Below are 19272 nucleotides of genomic sequence, written 5' to 3'. Positions count from 1 at the left end.
TTCATCATTTTGGTATTTGTCTGTCCCACCTGTTCTTTATTCCCATTTCCTGCTTTTTCTGTTTTCCTTAGGGTTGAGTATTTAAAAAAAAATTCCATTTATCTCTTTTGTTGGCTTTAGCTACAACTCTTTGTCGTGTTATTTTTGTGGTTACTCTGGGGTTTAAGTATACAACTTTAACTCACCACAGTCTGATTTCAGGTGATATAGCACTTTACATACAGCATAAGAGCCTTCCAGTAGCATTCGTTCATTTCTTCCCTCTCAGCCTTTGTGCTATTTTACTTACACGTACTTATAACCCCACCATACACTGTCATCATATTTCTTCATGTAGACAAAGATCTTAAAAATTTAAAAAGTTTTTAACCGTGGTAAAAACACATAACACAAAATCTACCATCTTAACCACCTCTAAGTGTCCACTTCAGTAGTGTTAAGTACATTCACATATTTATGCGTCAAATCTCCAAAACTGGAACTCTACATCCACTGAACAGCACTCCCTCCTCCTAGCCGTCAGGCCCTGGCAGCCAACATTCTACGTTCCCTCTCTGAGTCTGATGCTTGAGGTACCTTACGTAAGTCAGGAATCACACCGTATTGGTCTTTTTGTGACTAGTTTCTTTCACTTGGCATAACGTCCTCCAGCTTCGTCCACATTGGAGCATGATTCAGAATTGTCTTCCTTTTTAAGCTGAATAATATTCCATTGTATATTTATATATATAAAGCATTTTCTTTATACACTCACCCACTGACGGACACCCAAATTGCTTCCACCTGTGGCTACTATGAACACAGTTGCTATTGAACATACGTATGAACTAATCTCATTGAGATTCTGCTTTCAGTTCTTCTGGGTATATACCCAGAGGGAAACTGCTGGCTCACACGGTGTTTCTGTGTTTAACACTTTGAGGATTGCTATACCATCTTCCACAGTGGCTGCATCACTTTACATTCCTGTAGGCAATGCATAAGGGCTCCAATTTCTCCTCATCCACAAATGTTTATTGTTTGCTTTTTTTTTTTGACTTTAGCTCTAATGGCTGTGAAGCGGTATCTCACTGTGGTTTTGATTGGCAGTTCCCTAATAATGAGTGACGTTGAGCATCTTTTCATGTGCTTATTGGCAATTTGTAAGATCTCTTTTTGAGAAATGTGTTTTTAAGTCCTTTGCCCATTTAAAACAATCAGGGTTTTTGTTGTCGTTGTTGAGTTGTAGGTGTTCTTTATATATTCTGGATATTAACCCCTTGTCAGATACATGATTTGGAAATATTTTCTCCCATTCTGTAGGTTGCTTTTTCATTCTATTCTGTGTCCTTTGATGGACAGAAGTTTTAAATTTTGATACAGTCCAATTTATCTACATTTTTTATTACTTGTACTTTCAGTGTCGTATCCAAGAAATCACTGCCAAATCCAATGTTATGAAGCATTTCCCCAATGATTTTATAGTTTTATAGTTTAAGCTCTTAAGGCCTCTGACCCATTTCAAATTAATTTTTGTACATGGTGTAAGGTAATAATCCAACTGCATTCTTTTGCACGTGGATATCCAGTTTTCCCAGTACCAGCTGTTGAAAAGACTGTCTGTTCCTCATTGAATGGTCTTGGCACCCTTGTCAAAAATCATTTGAACATATATGTGAAGGTCTATTTCTGGGCTCTCAATGACATTCCATTATCTGTCCATCTTCATGCCACCACCACACTGTTTTGATTACTGTAGCTTTGTTGTAAGTTATTAAATAAAGAAGTTTGTTTTTCTTAACTCCAAGAAAGTTGTCTTTCTCCAAATTTGTTTTTCTTTTTCAAGGTTGTTTGGCTATTTGGGTCCCTTGAGATTCTGTATCAATTTTTAAGATAGTTTTTTTTTTAAATCTCTGCAAAAAAGTCATCAGGATTTTGATAGGGACTGCACTGAATCTGTAGATCACTTTGGGTGGTATTGACATCCTAACACTATTAAGTCTTCCAATCCATGAACACAGTATGACTTTCCATTTATTTGCATCTTTAATTTGTTTCAGCAACATCCTGTAGTTTTCAGCATAAGTCTTTTAACTCCTTGGTTAAGTTTATTCTTAAGTACTTCATTCTTTTTGATGTTATTGTAAATGGAATTGTTTCCTTAATTTCCTTTCTGGATTGTTCAGTGTTAGTGTATAGCACACATTCTGAAGTAGATCTGAGAGAACTGACAGATGCATGAAGTTTGAGACCAAGTATAAAAAGAACTAAGACCTGACTGCTGGAGATGGCAAGTGGAGGTCATGGCGGCCCTGGCAAGAGCTGTTCAGTGGAAGGACAGGAAGAAAAGCCTGATGGAGTGGGCTTCAACAGGGACAAGGTGATGTTATTAGGGTAAATTTCAAAATCTTAACAAATTTCTTTCTAAAAATGCACAGAGAAATTTTAAGGGTAGAAGTAAAGTCCACAAACATCTTCAACAAAACCAGGTCAAAGAGTATCTCACAAACCCCAGACTACAAGTAGGTGGGATTAAACCTCCAGCTGCAGCCTTACTCTACAGATCCAGAATCAGCAGCTGTGCCGAGGTCGCGGGGAAGAGAATGTCCTGACAGTCCTAAGAGCTTGATCCATCCATTACGAAGCGCCCATCAGTCCTTCACCTGATTGCAGCATCCTGACTGACCACTATAAACCCATCACTTCATGGAGGGTCACAAAGCGGTGATTTCCTAGTTCTGTAATTCACTTATTAGCTGGAATTTTTCTATAAAGAAGTTTCCCTCAACCACTAGCTGGCCGCTACGCAATATAATCTGTACAGAAAAACAGATGAATCAATTTTTAACAGTGATTTGCAAAATAACAAACTGGTCCACTGACAACCTCTAGTTTCAATCAATTGCAGTAATCACTCCCTGATTGCTTGGTCTCATCGTTGGATATGGGGAGCTCCTTTAAGATGGCACTCAGGTCCTTTGACAGTCGTCTTTAATAGCTTCCTTGCTTTCTGGTACAAAATCCCTCTTACACATCTGCTGCCTTAAACCTGGAAAAGCCTTTTCCCCAAAGATTCCTGTTTTTATTTATTTTTTTAAAGTGGGAAATGGTACTTAAAAACAACCTTTCAGCAGTTTGAGGGTGGAATGGCGTGAGGGCTGAGATTCATTATCTTATTAAGGATATAAAATAATTTTCCAATTCTGCCATTCACTTATTAAGCTGGGATTTTTCTATTAACAGAGGTACTCATTGTTACTGGGCTGTCATTGCTATGGACAGAGGAGCTCTGTACTTTTTAGAAAAAGAAAAACAAACCAGGAGTTCATACTCATACTTCCAATTCAAAATAAGGTTATATGGTCATTATTTAATTTCTTTAATGTTAATATTTTTTTCTCTTACTCTGAAAATTTTGGTTTCTAATACCATTAACACAATTACTTACTTGCTTTATCCTACAATTACATATAATACTTTCAAAATAACAATCAATACTAACAACAAGGCTACTAAATGCAGCTTAGACATTTTTTATCCTCAGAATGTACCCCAACAGATACACACTGTCCAAAAAAAGGCCCCCTAAAACAACTGCTTTGTCCATGTGCTTATGCCACCATCTTGAAATATATTTAGGTTCCATTTATTTTCAATTTTGATGATTTCATTTCTTTTTAAAAAATATTACCTAAAACACATCAATGATTCCAAAGTTAAAACTATAAAACCAGTACAAGGAGGTATCACTCCCATCTCGTCTCCTCTACCCCGTTCTCTTTCCTCCAAATAATAATTCTTTGTTAGTTTTTGCTTTATCCTTATATTGTCTCCTTTTGAAAATAAAAGCACATATATGTGTATACATGTAGCTATGTAATATGTATATCCACATTTACGGGTTTTCACGGCCCCCCTTCTTTCTTACAATAAACTGGTATACTAAAACTGTTCTGCACCAAGAGGTCACCCCACAGCACATACAGAGATCTTTAGAACACCATTCTCTTTCGCATCTATACACTGCTCCGTTGCATTTAGAGTATTTCACGTGTAGAGCACTATTTTATTTAAACAAACAGGACTTGAGGGATATTTGAACGGTTTAAGTCTTTTGTTATTATAAATAGTATCACAACGAGCTGTATAACAAACATATCATTTTTCACTTTTTCGGGTTTACCATCAGGCTACATTCCCATGGGTGAGGTTACTAATGAGACAAAGGACAAGCGCATTGCCTTTGGCAGGATAACCACAGATCCCTGCTTCCTCACCGCAGGAACTGCACCATTTTGTGCTCCCATCAGCATATGAGAATGCTTGTTCTCCCAACAACCCTGTCAAGCAAGTATGTTGTCAAACCTTAAGAAATTCTTTTTTCCCAAACTGATAAATTAGAAATGGTGTCTCAGTATGGTTTTAAGTTACATTTAACTTATGGTTCAGCTGAACATGTTAATTATTTGCATTTCTTTTTAGTGAACTACTTATCTTTTTGCCTATTTTTTTTTTCCTATCAGATTTTCAGTCTTCTTTTTTTGGAGGTGAGGTCTTCTTTATATATTAGTGTCATTAGCCCTCTGTCTATAATATGAATTGTAAATATCTTTTTCTAGCCTGTCACTTATTCTAAAAATTTTATTTTTTCCCTTAAAGATAGTCAAATTTATCATTTATTTTTGTTATTCTACTGAATTTTGAGCTATAATTCAAAGTTTTACAAATTCTCCATCAAAAAGGAAAATTTAGCCCATGTTTTCTTCTAATACTCGTAGTTTTATTGTTTATAACTAGATCTCTGATTCATTTGAAATTTATCCTGGTGTACAACTGAGGAATGGATCTGATTTCAGTTTTTTCCAGTTGTCCCACAATCATTGATTAAAAAGTTCACCTTTCCCCACTAATTTGGGATGATGTTTTGTGTTAAATTTCCATATGAAGTTTTGTCTATTTTTGGATTTTGCATCTCGTTCTATTGTTCTGTTTATTCATGGACTTTTAACTCTCTTCTAAATGAATTTCGTAACTACTCTATCTAACCCCCCAAAATACCTGAAGGTGATTTTATTGGATTAAGTTAAACTTGTGAAAGAATTCAGGGAGAACTGATGTCTTTAATGTATTGAATGTTTATATTCAATAGGAAGAAGGTGTGTCCTTTCCAGTTGTTTAAGTATATACCTACATCTTTCAGGAGTGTTTTGGGGTTCTTCTCATACAGGTTTTACAGTTTGAAAGTTCATACCTAGATTGGCCCGTCCATCTGTCCATTCAGTTGTAAATGGTGCCTTCCCTCCCATTATACCTTTTGATTACTTCTGTATGTTAATTTTATACCCTGTTCGTAGTAGCTGTTCCATTGATTCCTTTGGAATTTTCAGACTGACATTTTTATCAGCTGAAAATAGAGATACTTTTCTAAGTCTTATACATCTTGTTGCTTTTTGTCATCTAACTGCTTGGGTCAGAACCTACAGCATGATACTGAATAGAAGAACAGAATACGGGCAGCTCTGTTTTGTCCTGACTTTAGCTGAAATGTCTACATATTTATTAAGAGGCTGGCTTTTGGGCTGAGTGTGTGTATGCGCATGTGTGCTCATGTGTGTTACTGACTGCCTCAAGGGCTGAGTCTGCCCCATCGTCCTGTGTCCCATGAAAATCCTTAATGGGTTTCCAGGGTCTTCTCCCGACTTGTTTACAAAGTAGAGTCTGCGGTGTGCCTCTATTTCACCAGTTCTCAGATTTATTTGCTGGAGTTTGCCCTCTGGGTGAAGGAAGCCCTCTCCTTCGGATTTCTGGGTTTCTGGCTCTTAGGAGTCTCCTTGCCTTCCCTCGGCTACCTTTCTTGGAGCTACCATGCAGCCCTTGCTGCTGCTGGCCTGTCTGGCCTGACCACTCCTGTTTCAGGAGCTCTTGGAGGTGCCCTGCTTGGTATCACTGAAGATGCTGTTGTGGGTTTTTCCTAGCTGCTCTTTGTATTTTTCTTTTTTTAAAGAGGTTTGGGAAGATTAAAAAAAATACCCATTGCTTCCATCTTGCAGAGATCAGATTCTATGTAAGAATTTTGAACAGAAGAGTTCCAGAATGAGATCTGAATTCTGGAGAATTTAGATCTGACCTCCAGAGAAGATGTATGTGACATAGGAGAGACTGGAACCAGTGAGACCAGTGGAGTCTAGTGCTTCAGAAAAGTAAGTAGGGCTTGAATTAGGCAATTAACAGTCAGGCAAGTGGAGAGAACAAAGTGAAAGATTTAGGAGGTAAAACTGACAGAACCCAATGACTGACTGATAACGGGGGCATGAGAACAGAGGGGAGCTGGGATGGCTGTCCCAGCTTCCTAGCTGGGTGACTAGCTGTGATAGAGGCATTGTGTGAGACCAGAGACGGGCAGGCAGCAGGTGCTGCTGGGAGCCGCTCAGCTTCAGCAAGCTGATCTGAGCACAGAAGGGTGAGGTGGTGCGCAGTCAGAGAGCTCCCACAAATATTTGGATGTATCATCCCTTCCACTTCTGAACTTCAAAGCCTCCTGGGGCAAAGTGAAAAAGATTCTTCTTTGTGTTTGATAATAATGTCAAATATCTTCATGGTAATATTTTTCTTTGAACTTGGCTTCTGTGTTACTACCTTCTTCTGAATCATCCCTGGAGCTTTAAATACCTCCCTCAACATTTCCCATATTTTGTGACAGGTACACCTCAGCTATGACTTTGTTCTTTTACTTGAATCGGTCTAAAAGTCACCCTTCCTCCCCTCTTGGTTTTTAACACAATTTACGTCCTGCTGACTCTAAAATATCTAAGATGAAGCACAGATTCCTTTTGTGAAGATCATTATTTTAAGATTCCCTTATCTGACTACCATGCTATTAAATCACTGTAAAGATGTAGTCTGTGGGGCTTTAAATCTACCTTGGGTACTTACTAATATGAGTAATACTGATATTTATAGGAACTAAGATTTACCCAGTCCACACCGTGTGCTGGGTGCTGTGGTAAGCCCTGCACATGTACTGACTCATGGAATCTTCATAATCATTTTATGTACTTGCTCAGATTGAGAGCTGGTCCGTATGCCCTATGCAGACTTCCTCAAAAGACTGGAGCTGGGAGGTGTCTTGGGAATTTGCAGTTTTCAAAAGTGAAGGAGGAGGAAGGGGGGGAGTGCCCCCACATGACTGTTCTGGACAGTGAAGCCTGAGGCTCACCGCCCTGCCTTCCAAAGCACTTCCCACAATGCTCTACCCACCGCCTCACATGCCCCGTACCTCTGACGGCTAGGTAACAAAGCTACTCAAGCTTCTACCTCGCCACGCACACAACATTACAGGGACAAAATCACAGGGACGCACAGTTTTACAAAGGAGGAAACCCAAAGCCAGAGAGAGAGGCGGTGATCCATCTGAAGTTAGACAAGTGGGACCAGAACCTCAGGTCTCCTGACCTTCTGGTCCAGTTCTTTTTCCATTATAAATGCTTAAAAGACTTCGCGTATTATAGAATGTGAAGGGACACTGATCATCAGGGCCCAGATTACTTTCTTTCACGTGGTTAAAGACGTATCAGTGTGAACACTATTCTATATTTGGATGCAGAGTGTCCAAAAGTCTTAAATTGGTAGAAAACAATTTAAAACAACTCATACTGCTTAATCTAACAGGAATAATCTGCTCAAAGCCAGGTGGTTCACAGCTACTGAGGACAGGTCACTTTAATGAAGCTCATCTCAGTCATCAGGACTCTCCCATAGGAACAGAATTAGGTCTGTATCAGCAGGTAACAGGGTTTTCTTCTTTTAGACACTGGTGAAATCCAGGTGCTGTAAATACAGTTTTCCCCTGATCGAAACTGTCTTGTAGTCTGCACTCTCTTTCATTCACTCTCTCATCACTACTACCTTTTTTTCCTTATTGTCTGAAAAGACTATCTCCAACACTTTTCCAAGGTAACCATCTGTCTGTGCTCCAATCCCTCCCTCTGGCTCTCCACATAACCTTGCTTTATTAATATTACTTTCCTTTGCTCTTCAATAGTTTCCTCTTTAAGAATTTCTTTCCTCAAGCCTCTTCTATCAGAAAAAAAAAATCTCGTATCACTCTGCTGCTAAAAACCCTGTGATGATTCCTTACTGCTTAGAAAGTACAGTCTAAACTGTTCAGTGTGAGAGGCAAGCCCTTCACCTTTCAGGGTCAATACACTCACCCAGGACCAGTTCAGTCCCAGGTCTCCTTCCTACTATTTCTGATGCCATCCGACTCTTCCATCTCTCCTTTCATCCGTCCACAGCTCTGTGGAAAAGGATCCCTTTGCCTGACTTTCCTCCCAGTCTCTGTCTGATGAAGTCTTATTCATCCTCTAGAATTAAGCTCAAATGTCACCACCTCCTCTGTGATATCACTCTAGTATTATCACTCTGTCCAAAAAGAGTAGCTCTTACAACCACACAGTATTTTGATTACATTTGTCTGCCTTCCCTATAGAATGTAAGCTCATTCTTTAGTTCACTTAAGTGTTAACTGAGTCACTGTGACACATGCTAGGCCCTAAGTTAAACCCCAAGGATGCAGACTTGAATGTCTCAGAGACAACTCTGATCTCAAGAGCACAGTTTGTGTTAGAAGAACAAAACCTTCAGCTCTTGACATAATGTTTAGAAGGCCATATAGTCACCGTATATAGAAAGTGGCATTTATTTATGTAAACTGATCATAATAGCAGGACATGAAAAAGAAGACAGAGAACTTGGACTATTTTTAAAAAGTGGTAAAAATAATACACTCTCAGCTCAAAGATCTGTTTTCCTTTTCTGGAATTGTTAATCCCTAGTAAACATAATAAACAAATTAACAAAATATTTAAAAGCATATTTCGTTTCAGTAACCTTAAGATATTTATAAAGTATAAGAATATGGTACATACACTTTGGCAAGAAGTTTTAATGAGTTTTAAATACCTTAGAAACCATATACATTTTCACAGGGAATTTTCATAAGACCACCTTCTAAACTCAGCAGTCCCAGGTTATGGAATTTTTTTATACTGCCTTATTCCTCTACAGTAAAATATAAATTTTACTGTTCTGGTTTGGGAATCAAACTTGACTACTTTGAGATTAAGCGTGCATTATTAACTATGTAATTGTGAAAAAGTTTTACATTTCTCAGAAAAACCTTAGGCACCTTTTCAATTAAACACACCAAACATCTATCCTCTTGTGTGGAAATAACCATCACTGCCTTATTAGTAAGGTGACGTTTAGGTTTATCATCAGCCACATCTGAGCTATCCGTACCTGAACACTGCACTTAAGATACAATCGAACAGGTTTCCAGGAAGATAAACTAAAAAGCCAAAGCATTAGATTCTTATTTCATGTGTAAAATCGTGTCAATTTTGTACATTATGCTGTGCTTATTGGAAAGATTTGCAACGAACGGCTTTCTTCGGTAGCATATTCGGTAGAAAGAACTGCTTCACAATGACAGTTTGTGGGAGAAAATGTTTCTCCTTAAACTTTGTTTTTTCTTTGCTAATACTTCTGACTTCTCTTTTAAAATAGCTAGAGGTTTCAACCAGTGGAGTTGCTGCCACCTTCTTATTAAACTTTAATAAGCTAAGCTTTTTAAGCCACATAAAAATTTCATCAAGCACTTCTCAACCTTAGGAAAAAACAGAAGGAGGAACAAAGGTCAGAGCACTACTTTCCGCTACAGTGGAGTCTGAAGACGGATGCTTTTGGAAGTTTGCGCGCAGCCAGCCACGAAACAGACGCTGGGAAGCCAGTTCCCGTTGGTGGCCTGCGCCAGATGGTGACTGCGCTGAGTCCTTCATCAACACAGGCCCCACGCTGGGTGCTAATTAAAGCGCCACCGTCAAAGAGCAGGCTCCTGGGACAAATCATTCGCTTTTTCCAAGGTCCTTGAGTTGTGCTATGTTCAACCCACTATTACCAACGGGTTTTCATGTCAAGAACACCCTTTCAGGGCTACTGATGATCATTTTACTTTTAGTCTGTCATAATGGCAATATATTTTACAAACAGCTTTAATTTATTAAAACAAAGGAATATAGCATGCTGCTTCGTTATATGACGTTAGTAACAGAAGGAACAGATAAAAGTGTTGAAAGAGATCTGTTGCTGGGAAACGAGACTTAGGAAGAGGAAAAGACTGGGCAAGGAACCAGACTTCGCGGTGCTATTTATTTTTAAAAATCATGTTCATGTATTATATTGGTTAAAAATTTAAATTTAAAAACGAAGGTAACGTCACTGGTTAGAGAGGGTGGAGCACTCCAGGGCTGAGCTGCTGTCCTTTAAGGAGCCAAAGAGCTTCAGCTGACACCTGCTTTCCTCAAACGTCATCAGACAGAATTTACTGTCAGGTGCTCTGATGATAAATACACAAATGCTGTTCTTCTGTTAGTGCTGATCTGACCCTTTATTCCTTCACTTCATCAGAACTTGATTTCATGTCTACTCATTTTGTCAAAAATCTCATAAAACTGGTACATCCTATTTGAAGGCTGTAAATTTGATTTCCTACATGCGTATCCAATAATCCTTTCTATGAAATGGCCTATTTTTAGGTCAGTTAAGACTTTCATCTAATATCCCTTCAGTGCTTCAACCCTGTGTCTGAGTCACAAACTGCGTGAGATGCTACAGGGCCTCTCAGCTCGGCCATGATGGAGTAGCCCCACTCCTGCCACTTCCTCTAGCTCACATCCAGAAAAGCCCTGGATATAACGCAACAGACGAGCACAGGGCGTCTCCGAAAGGTAGAAAGACGAGGTGGGCTGCCCAGGGACTCTGAGACTTGAACGCCTAGAGGTGAGCTCCCCGGCCGCTCACATATCCCAGACAAGGTGCTGCAGAAGCCTCCAATCTGCAACAGCCAAGAGGAACAGCACCCCGCCATCTCCCCCATGCCGACACACACACAGCCTGCTTCCCCTAGCCGAAGGGCCAGGGAGAGTGCGCTGCAACCTTCCTACTCTAGCCAAATGCCAATGGGAAAACTGCACCCCTCCTCCCACGATGGTTTCAGCAAGGCCCACTGGGAAAGTGACCTTCACTCCCCCACCTCAGAAGCAAGCTGAGTGCACTGATCTGACATCTATCTATAAAACACTCCACCCAACAGCAGAATACACATTTTCCCCAGGCACCTATAAAACATTCACCAAGACAGACCAGATCCTAGGTCATGAAATAAGTCTCAACAAATCTAAAAGAACTGAAATCATACAGAGTATCTCTCTGATCACAGCAGAATCTAACTACAAATCAGCAACACTAAGACAACAGCAAAATCTCCAAACAAGTAGAAACTAAACAACACGCTTTGAAATACCACATGCATCTCAGAGGAAGAAAATACATACAGCTGAATGAAAATGAAAATACAGGGCATCCAAGTAGACGGGACACAGTTAAAGTAGTGCTGAGAGAGAAATGGCAATAAACTCTTACATTAGAAAGAGATAAGTAATCTAAGTTCCTATCTTTAAGAAGTGAAATTTTTAAAGAGCTTGCATTTTTAAAAAATTAATAAAATTGAGAAATTTCTAGGAAGACTTACAAAGATAAAAAGATACGCATGATTAAAATCAGGAATGAACAGGCAATATCACCACCGACACTGCAGGCATTTAAAGAACAAGGAAATCCTATGAACAAATTTATGTTCATAAATATGACAACATCTAAAAACCAGGCCAATTACTCAAAACCCACAAATAACCAAAATTCAATAAAGATGAAACAGACAATATGAAGTCTTTTAACCATGAAAGAAATTAAGTTCTTGCAACTCTCTCAAAACTACAGAGTAGTATCTCTCATGAACTGAGACATAAAAATCCTCAACAAAGTAGTAGCCAACTGAATCCAGCAATGCGCAAAAAATTATACGCCATGACCGAGTGGGATTTATTCCAGATATACAAGACTAGGCTAAGTGTAGTTTATTCCAGGTATGCAAGTCTGGCTCAACATTCAAAAATCAATGAATGCAATCCACCACAGGCTGAAGAAGAAAACAAAAAATCATATGGTCACATCAACTGACGCATAAAAAGCATTTGACAAAATCCAGCACCCGTTTCTGAGAAAAATTCTCAGCAAACGAGAAACAGAACGTTCCTGAACTTGGCAATAAACATCTACAGAATGTGACAGTTAACAACATACTTGACAATGAAAGATTGAGTCCTCTCCTCTAAGACTGGGCACAGGCCAAGGACGCTCACTCTTACTATTCAACATAGTACTGGAAGTTCTAGCCACTTCAATAAGGCAAGAAAAAGAAATAAGGCACTGAGATTGGAAAGGAAGAAATAAAATGGTCACTATTTGCAGATAACATGATTGTCTATACAGAAAATCCTAAGCAATTTACAATAATAAATGAGTTTACCAAGGTGGCAGAATACAAAATCCAACCATATTTTGATACTCTAAAGTGAACAGGTGAAACCTGAAATTAAAAACACATTTACAGTCCATTTACCATAACATTACTATTTAGTCATTTCAAACAAAACAAAATTGTTAGGTATAAACTTAACAAAACATGTGCAGAGTCTGTATGCTGAAAACTATAAAATGCTGATGCAAGAAATTAAAAAAGACCTACACAAATGGAAAAACATTCAGAGTTCATGAACTGGAAGATTCAATATGGTAAATATATCAATTCTCCCCAAACTGATCAATAGATTTAATGTATTCACATCAAAATCCCAGCAAGTGGGTTTTTTCTTTTCTTTTGGGGGGGGTGGGGGAGAGACACAGCTTATTTTAAAATTTGTATGAAAAGACTCTAGGACCTAGAATAGATAAAATAATCTTGAAAAAATAAGAATAAAATGGGAGGAATCACTCTACCCAATACTAAGGCATAGCATATAGCCAATAATCAAGACAGTGTGGTGTGGACAGAGGCACAGACACAGAGATCAGCGGGATAGAACAGAAAACCCAGACACGTGCCCACACAGACATGCCTGAGTTCTGACAAAGGTGCAATACTGGACAAACATAAGCCGAAAAGTGAGTCACAAACTAAACCTCACACTTCATGCAAATATTAATTCAAAATGGATCATGGACGTAATTGTAAAATGTAAGACTTTCAGAAAAAAATTAGAAAATCTTTATGATCTAGGGCTAGGCAAAGAGACTTGACAGCAAAAGCACACAATACTTAAAAGGAAAAGCTGATGAATGAAACTTTATCAAAACTAAGGAATTCTTCTGCTCTTCCAGAGTCCCTGGGATGAACTAGGAGAAAATATTTGCAAACCACAATTCTGACTAAAGACTTGTATTTAGAATGTATAAAGAGTTCTTAAACTCAAAAGCAAAAAACAAACAACCCAGTAGAAAGTGGGCAAAAGACACGAATGAACATTTCACTGAAGAGGTGGCATTTAGCACACGAAAGACGGTAAACGCCCATAGCCATTAAAGAACGGCAAATCAAAAATCACAAAAGAGGTATTACTATAGGCCTATCAGAATGGCTAAAATGAAAAACAGTGACAACACCAAATGCTGTCAAGGATGCAGAGGAACTCTATCAGGGAAACGTTTCCACCAGGAATGGAGAACAGCATAGCCACTTGGGAAAAAGAGTATGGCAGTGTTTTACAAAATTAAGTATGCGCTTATCATAATAATCCAGAAACTGCACTCTAGAATATTTATATCAGGAAAATGAAAACTAATGTATACACAAAAACCTGTACACGAATGTTCATGGTCACTTTATTTATAATAGCCAAAAACTGGATATAATTTGGTTAACCAAATTATGGTACATCCAAGCCACAGAATATTAGTCAGCAGTAAAAAGGAATAAACTATCGACAGACCTAACGACTTGGAAGGTTCTCAAGGGAATCATGTTAGGTGAAGAAATCCAAACTCTAGAGGTTAAGTACCGTAGGATCCCCTGTATATAGAATTCTTTAAACAATAAAACGATCAAGTGGGGAACAGCTCAGTGCAGTGAGGAGTAGGGATGTAAGAGAAAGGCGGCTGTGACTACAAAGGGATCTGCACAAGGGATCCTTGTGAGAACTGCTCTGTGTGTTGACAGTGGTGGTGGTCACCTGCAACCACACACAACTATTCTCAACACACCAGTACAAGTTTAACTGGGGAAACCTGAGTAAGACCAGTGGACTGCATCAACGCTGATATACTGGCTGTGATATTTACTATAGTTATTCCAGATTTTACCACTGAGGGGAAAAGGGGTGAAGCGTATATGGGATTTCCTTGTATTATTTCCTACAAATGCACATGAATTTACAATTATCTCAAAGTAAATAATTAAGCATACATAAAGGACTGGTGTTCCTGACAAAAATGCATATAACCCCGATTTATTCATGAAGGAACATCAGACATCAGACAAACTCAAATCTAAAACAACCAGCCTGCACTCTCCAAAAATGACAATGTTATGGAACAGATTAAAAGACATCAGACAACTGAATGCAACATACGATTTGACTGGATCAATCCAGGGTTTCCTCTGCAATAAAGGACATTATGAAGACAATTTTAAACACTTAGAAAAGGTCTGGAGATCAGATAATGGTGTTAATGCTAATTTCATTATTTTGATAATCATACTGTGGTTATGTAAGAGCATGTCTTGCTTTTAGAAAATACACAATGAAGTATTTAGATGGATCTCAAGGGAATTACCATCTTATTTCAAACTTATTCTCAAACAGTTACAAAACAGTCTATACACACAGAAAAGGGAATATGGTGAAATGTTAACAGCTGGAGAATCTGGGCAAGGGAGTATTTCATATTATTATTGCAACTTTCTGTTAAGTCTGAAATTATAAATAATAAAAATTATCATAATAAAAAATTTTTAAAGAAGTAAAGGATGCTGCAAAGAGCCTGGTACATAAATGCTCAATAAATTATAGCCTTCAGATTTTTTTTTTAACTCTATTATCAGATGAAGAAACAAGCTGAGACACTAAAAAAACTGTTCAAGAGGGACTACGGCAAATTGGTGCTGAGGTCAGGATCTGAATTCAGACGTGTTCCATACCAGAGTCTGTGTTCCTTTCACTAGATGGAGGAAGAATGAATATTTACGCTCCATCCCCCATCCCCACGGAGCTGGATGTACTGTTTGAGGTGAGGATGGTGTTACATAAAAATTGGCTTCAAACCACTAAGAAATTCACTCCGTAGGGCCCTAGGAGAGAAGCCTAGGACTGGGATGGACCCAACACCTCACCCCTGGCTCTAGGGTGGATACTGGGTCTGCAGCCCATCAAACAAAGTAACAGACTGACCGAAACACTGTCCGTGAGGCCTCTACCCCAGGGCAGCACGCTGTCCTTCCTGTGCCTTTATTCCTGTGTCCTGTGTGATATTCGCCTAGTATCAGGCTGTGCTGGTCAATGGAATTTCTAGGATGACCATCTAGATGTATGTCTTCTATTGGTTCTTTCCTACCTCCTCATCACCCCATGGCTAAGCCTAAAATAGGACAGATAATTTATTTTTAAATAATTTTTTTTCTGAATTGATAATACACAGTTTAAAATTCACATGGGGAAAATTTTTCACATGAAACAAAAAGGTATACAGTGAAAAATCTCCCTCCCCGACCCTCCCAACTCCCCCGTCACTTACAAATGTTACCAGCTAAAAAATGCAACTTTGTCATATTTCTTCAAGTTACTGCCATTAGCTAGATCACATTATGGTATTAAGTTAAACATTTACCTAGAATATTCCAAGTGATCACCATAAACCGAACAATTTCTCCACTTAGGCTTTTAAAATATCCTTAAAATACTTACGTAGGTACGTTTTCAATACAGTAAAATAAGGGTCACAGCTTTTCTTAAATGAAAGCACGTCTGTGCAGTGTGAGTGTGACGCCTGTTCTAAGCAGCAGTCACTGCAGAGTACTTGGAGCTCACCTGGTTCCTGTCCCGAGCGTTCGTGTACCTGATCTTCTGAATGAAGTAGAATATAAGCCAGGCTGAAGAAATAATCATCAAAACAATAAAGGATATTGACACGAAGACCAGAGAGCCACGGCTGAAGTTCTTTGGCGGCATTCGGGTTCCAACAGCTATTGTCATTTGTACAGAGATGTTTTTCTCCAGATAACTCAAAATATCCTTACCCCTCAATTCTGTAATCATGACAGCAATAATATCTCCAGTGCCTGTAACGTAAAATAAATATACATACTCAAGTGACATTTACAACTTACAAAACATCAGATATACATAAGCGCTACTTAGAAAAACTTCTGCAGTGTTTGCTACCGACAAGGGTTTGCAGGTTCAACGTTTCAAATGCAATGGAGCTGCAACTGGGTACGCTGGCACCAAGTGGAGACAGAAATCTGCTGTGTACTACTTAGGACTTAAACACACTTAAAGCATGAAATGACTGCCGTGTTAAGAGCTGTGTTAATTTGTCTTACAACTATATTTAAAAAAACGGATTATTAATCAGCCAAATGTGATAAAAGACAGCACACAACACTGTATTATACAGCAATAGAAATATGATAAAATCATGGCAGGTTTTCACAGTAAAGCCTTTTCCGTCTTAAAATGTTCTTTAGTGAGTCCCAACTCCTTATGAAAAAGAGAAAAACACTTATTTGTAGTACAAAATTTGGTACTTTTTGCATTAATCTTACAAACATTCATGGAGCACCTATTGTGTGCAGAGCATGTGCAAGGAATAGAAAGGGGTACAAAGTATACAGTTTCACAGTATCGTTGACTTCGGACACAAATCTGATAAGAGAGCTGTAACAGCAAAGTGCCAAGCTGTGGCATCTTTAATCACCAATAGTTGAAACTGACTTTGGTCCTATGTGTAGACCAGACTGGAGGAAGGTTCCTTTCCAGTTTACCCCAGAACGCTTCTGGAAATTAAACCCCTCCTGAGACATGCCCAAGCCTCACGTTCTGGACTGGTCACGCCTGAGTCTGACAGCTGTCCAGAGGTTCTGTGACAGCCACTCACCACTTAAATGAATTGTAAGAATGTCTGTAAATTGTTCTCCCCCTGATTCTTCCACTTACATAATTTCCAGAAGCAGTAATACAGCAAAGGCAAGCGACTCTCTCTCTTATGCACAGCATGAAATTTCTAACCCTTTCCCCTTGTACAAAGGGAATAATTTCCCATTTTCTTTTAAGCAAAAAGAGAAGCCTTTCTAGACCCATTTAGCTGTCAGCGATTGCCCTTTCGGAAGGTGCAGCTGCCTGTGGCAACATACAACTTTTGACAACCACCTTCTTCAAAGAGCCCCTAAGACTCTGAGGGTCAGAGGAAGGAGGAGAAACTTTATTTGGGGAAAGAAAAAATTATAATCACTTATTTACATTTGAATAAAGTTTGTACATATAAATGTAAAACACCAAAACAGAACAAAACTGCCAAAACTTGTCCTATCAAAGACTTCTTCAATGAATAAATATTACTAAATATTTGATTTATGTTTCATTTATTGTATTTAACTAAAAGGACTGTCCTCATACAATGTGCAATCAAAAGACCACATGCAATTGAAAAGAAATTTAATTATTAAAAGTTTTACGAAAACTTTAACCCAATGGAACATATACCTTTGTATAATCTTATTCAAAACTGCCATTTATTGGCAATTTATCAGAATACTGATTAAAAATCCAAAAACAAAGAAAACTGCAAAATTAAAAGGAAGCAACAAAGTTAACATCTATTTATCTTTCAGATATAAGTGTTCTGACCAGTAAGTTAGGAAAAAACCATAAAACAATGCTAAACCATTTTAAATTTCCATTTAGAAACCTCAAGTTTGTGCTTTTAAAATGTTGTTCAACAGGCAGTGATCTGCGGTATAAGATACGAGGTATGGCTATAAAGTAACTGAGACGGATCCCACAAACGACACATGACAATCAGTCTCGTTGCTTTATAATCACACCAGGTACAGACAGTTTTAGAAATCAGCTCTGAGGTTCCCTCTCGAAGACTCAAGCTGGAAGAGGAGCTGGGAAAGCTGCACAGGTAGCCAAGGGAACCAGTCCACGCAATTCATTCATTCAAACAACACTAAACGAGCGCCACCTAATCTCAAAGGGAACGCTGTGTGGGAAAGAAGCATTTAATTATTTCAATCATCCCTTCAATATTTATTGAGCATATGTTAACATAGAGGCTCCTTAACGTTCACCTTTCAAAGAGAGTAGAAAATTACCCGCTGCGAAATTAGAAAAGATATAGGTTTCCGTCCTTGGTTCTTGGGACAAAGTTCCTAAAATCTTTGCAATTTCCGAAGTGACAGCACTGGGAGCACATCTTGTTCTAATATCAGGTCTTTGCCCCTGGTTCCCGACTCAGAGCTCCTAAGTCCCTTGGGATTCCCTGGGTGACAAGAGTGCCTTTTGTTCCAGTGAGCTGAATCTTGGTGGACTCCTGGGTAGCTTCAGGATGGGGTCTGGCATGACTAAGCCATGATGAGAAGCTTGGAGCTGTCAGCCCCATCTGCCAGTCCCCCGGGGAGGGGAGAGGGCGGAGACTGAGTTAAGGATCGATGGTACCTACATGAAGCCTGCATAAAAATCCCAAAAGTAGGGGGGTGGGAGGGCAGCATGCCAGAGAGCCCCTTCTCACACACTCCGCCCTATGCAGCTCCTCATCTGTATTCTTTTATATCCTTTATAATAAACCAGTAAATGTTAAGTTTCCCCCTCAGTTCTGTGAGCCACTCTAATGAATTTTTGAACCGGAGGAGGAGGATGTGGGAACCTCAACTTACAGCTCATGCGTCAGAACTACAGGTGACAACCTGTGACTTGCAACTGGCTTCTGAAGTGGTGGGGGAGGGGGAGAGTCTTGGGGACTGAGCCCTTCGCTTGTGGGATCTGATGCTAACCCCACGAAGACAGTGTCAGAATCAAACTGAATTGCAGGACACCCAGCTAGTGTTCTAGCGTTGCTGAGAACTGCTTGGTGTAGGGAAGACCCCACACACACTTAGAGACCAGAAGTGTCAGAGGTGAAGGTTTCTGTGTGAGTAGTTAAAGGAGACGCACACAGGAGGGCTGTTCCCTTACACCCAATCTCGATTACATGAAAACTGCATCTACCCTCAAGGGGCAAAGAAGAATCTTAGAGGGACTAGAGAGAGAAGCCAGACACAGGGGGTCTCGTGACACTAGTACAAAGGAGGAGCCTGGGAAGAGCGACAGTAAAGGAGATGGAGACACTGATGGTCAAACA

At 39.2% G+C, this 19272-nt stretch overlaps 1 protein-coding gene and 2 long non-coding RNA genes across 4 annotated transcripts in view; 1 reads left to right on the top strand and 2 right to left on the bottom strand.

Annotated features, from left to right (window-relative positions):
* The window catches only part of RNF130 (ring finger protein 130), a 91068-nt gene that overhangs the window by 29111 nt on the left and 42685 nt on the right, over window positions 1–19272 (bottom strand). For both annotated transcript variants that reach the window (XM_072947105.1, XM_072947104.1), the window contains exon 3: window positions 15960–16210. In XM_072947105.1, coding sequence (XP_072803206.1) covers window positions 15960–16210 — 251 coding nt within the window. The remainder of the gene's footprint in view (window positions 1–15959; window positions 16211–19272) is intronic.
* LOC140688398 (uncharacterized) lies at window positions 6058–10503 on the top strand. The gene is made up of 2 exons (XR_012063045.1): window positions 6058–6179; window positions 9652–10503. It is a non-coding gene; the product is annotated as an uncharacterized lncRNA (long non-coding RNA).
* Window positions 7673–8437, bottom strand: LOC140688400 (uncharacterized). The gene is made up of 2 exons (XR_012063048.1): window positions 8190–8437; window positions 7673–7806 (listed from the first exon to the last, which is right to left on the bottom strand). It is a non-coding gene; the product is annotated as an uncharacterized lncRNA (long non-coding RNA).

Source organism: Vicugna pacos, chromosome 22, assembly GCF_048564905.1.
Source record: "Vicugna pacos chromosome 22, VicPac4, whole genome shotgun sequence".
Lineage (NCBI taxonomy): Eukaryota > Metazoa > Chordata > Mammalia > Artiodactyla > Camelidae > Vicugna > Vicugna pacos.
Note: the sequence above shows the minus strand (reverse complement) of the source record. Positions and strands in the feature narration are given on the sequence as shown.